The sequence below is a fragment of the Sinocyclocheilus anshuiensis genome, unplaced genomic scaffold (assembly GCF_001515605.1).
Source record: "Sinocyclocheilus anshuiensis isolate Anshui unplaced genomic scaffold, SAMN03320099.WGS_v1.1 scaffold4022, whole genome shotgun sequence".
In the NCBI taxonomy this organism is placed as follows: domain Eukaryota; kingdom Metazoa; phylum Chordata; class Actinopteri; order Cypriniformes; family Cyprinidae; genus Sinocyclocheilus; species Sinocyclocheilus anshuiensis.
Genome location: NW_015548411.1, coordinates 3,072 through 4,564, shown reverse-complemented (window position 1 = coordinate 4,564; position 1,493 = coordinate 3,072). Strand labels below are relative to the sequence as shown.

The 1,493-nt window shown below is 39.5% G+C and overlaps 1 protein-coding gene across 1 annotated transcript; it reads right to left on the bottom strand.

Moving 5' to 3' along the window:
* Positions 1 to 688: 688 nt before the first annotated feature.
* LOC107656737 (uromodulin-like) lies at positions 689 to 1,211 on the bottom strand (the record flags this gene model as incomplete). The annotated part of the gene is made up of 2 exons (XM_016444676.1): positions 689 to 745; positions 828 to 1,211. Coding segments are annotated over 2 exons (441 nt in total), but the record flags the coding sequence as incomplete, so codon positions are not given.
* Positions 1,212 to 1,493: the final 282 nt, after the last annotated feature.

The following is a 1,493-nucleotide window of genomic DNA, read 5'->3' as shown; positions in this document are numbered from 1 at the left end:
CACACAACAAACCTGACACTTTTCTCCACCCATTCCAACCTGCCTTCTTCACCTCTTTTCCACACTCCCCATTGCAGGTAGCAGATATGCGATCGCCTCCAGTTTCCCCTTTGTTTTGCTGCCTCCAGCTAGTGCTGTGACGTCGGCTGACCCTAGTTACCTGTGGCTGGCCTGGCCATGCGTCACTCAGAACACAACAGGCCAATCAGAAGAGAGGCTCATGAATATTAACTAGACAGACCAAAATCGACCTGTTCTCAGCAGAGCTCCTGAGAGAGGAGCGGTAAACATATATTGAGATGGTTTTTGGTACTTATACCGCAAATATATATTCTTAAGGACATCAAAACCTCAAATAAAACTCCAGAAAGGTGTACAATATGGGACCTTTAAGGTCAGCAAGGATCTGAGATTATATATATATATATATATATATATTCCACATTGTGGTTCAGGGCTTCCATACATAAGTGTGGATGAACAAAAACTAGTTTGTAGAAATTTGAAAGAAAGAAAGAAAGAAAGAATCTAAAGGTGACTAATATCACTCAATCTCCTTGCAGTCAGAATCTGTGAACAATCATACCATCATACTCATGCATCGCCCTCGAAAATAAAAATGTCTGCAATGACCCACAAACATTCAATCAAAACACAAATCAACAGAGGAAATATCAGACTACATTACCAGCTGGGCTCGTCTCTGGTGTGACTGTTGTATGAGTCCTGCTGATGTTAGTAACAGCTGAAAAAAAATAAAGACTGATGAATATCAATGAATCAGCAATCACACAAATAAAACAAAGAGTTCATGTGAATATAATTACCTGTACAGTATGCTGAATAGCAGAAAGTTGGTCTAACCAGCTCATAGACATAATAATTGCCTGGACAGGCTTTGACTTTAATGGGGTAAGACCCGAAAAAGCAGCAGTAATTGATCCAGTGACCGCAGACATCTCGAGTGACGACTCCATCTTCAACTGTTGGGTGTCCACCACGAATCCACAGTGGGATAGCAGTGCCACAGCTATACTGAGCAACACACGTGTCTGGGATCTGAGCGCTCATGTTGTTAATGAAGAGACGATACCAGCTGCTCGAGGTGAGATCACTGTCACACTTGTAGGAGCTTGATAGGCGACTGCTGTTGGCTCTCCATGGATCGTCCAGCACAGTGTAGTTGTAGCAGGGGTCAACGGAAGAATACACTGCAAAAAAAATAAAATAAATCCCAGAAAAACTGTAATTTTCTGGCATTAGGGAAAAATGTCTGTTAAATAGAAAAGTGCTGTTGAATTAAAAGCATAGATAATCTGAATAAAAAAATGACAATGGAAAAAATAATTTCATTGTAAATTGCCTTAAACCATACAGTGCAAAAAAAACAAAAAAAACAACAACTAATATTTATGCTGTCTTAATAACGTGATTACAGTATCACTGTGAACTTCATTTGAGTCAACTAAACAAAGAATATTTCTGTACATAAA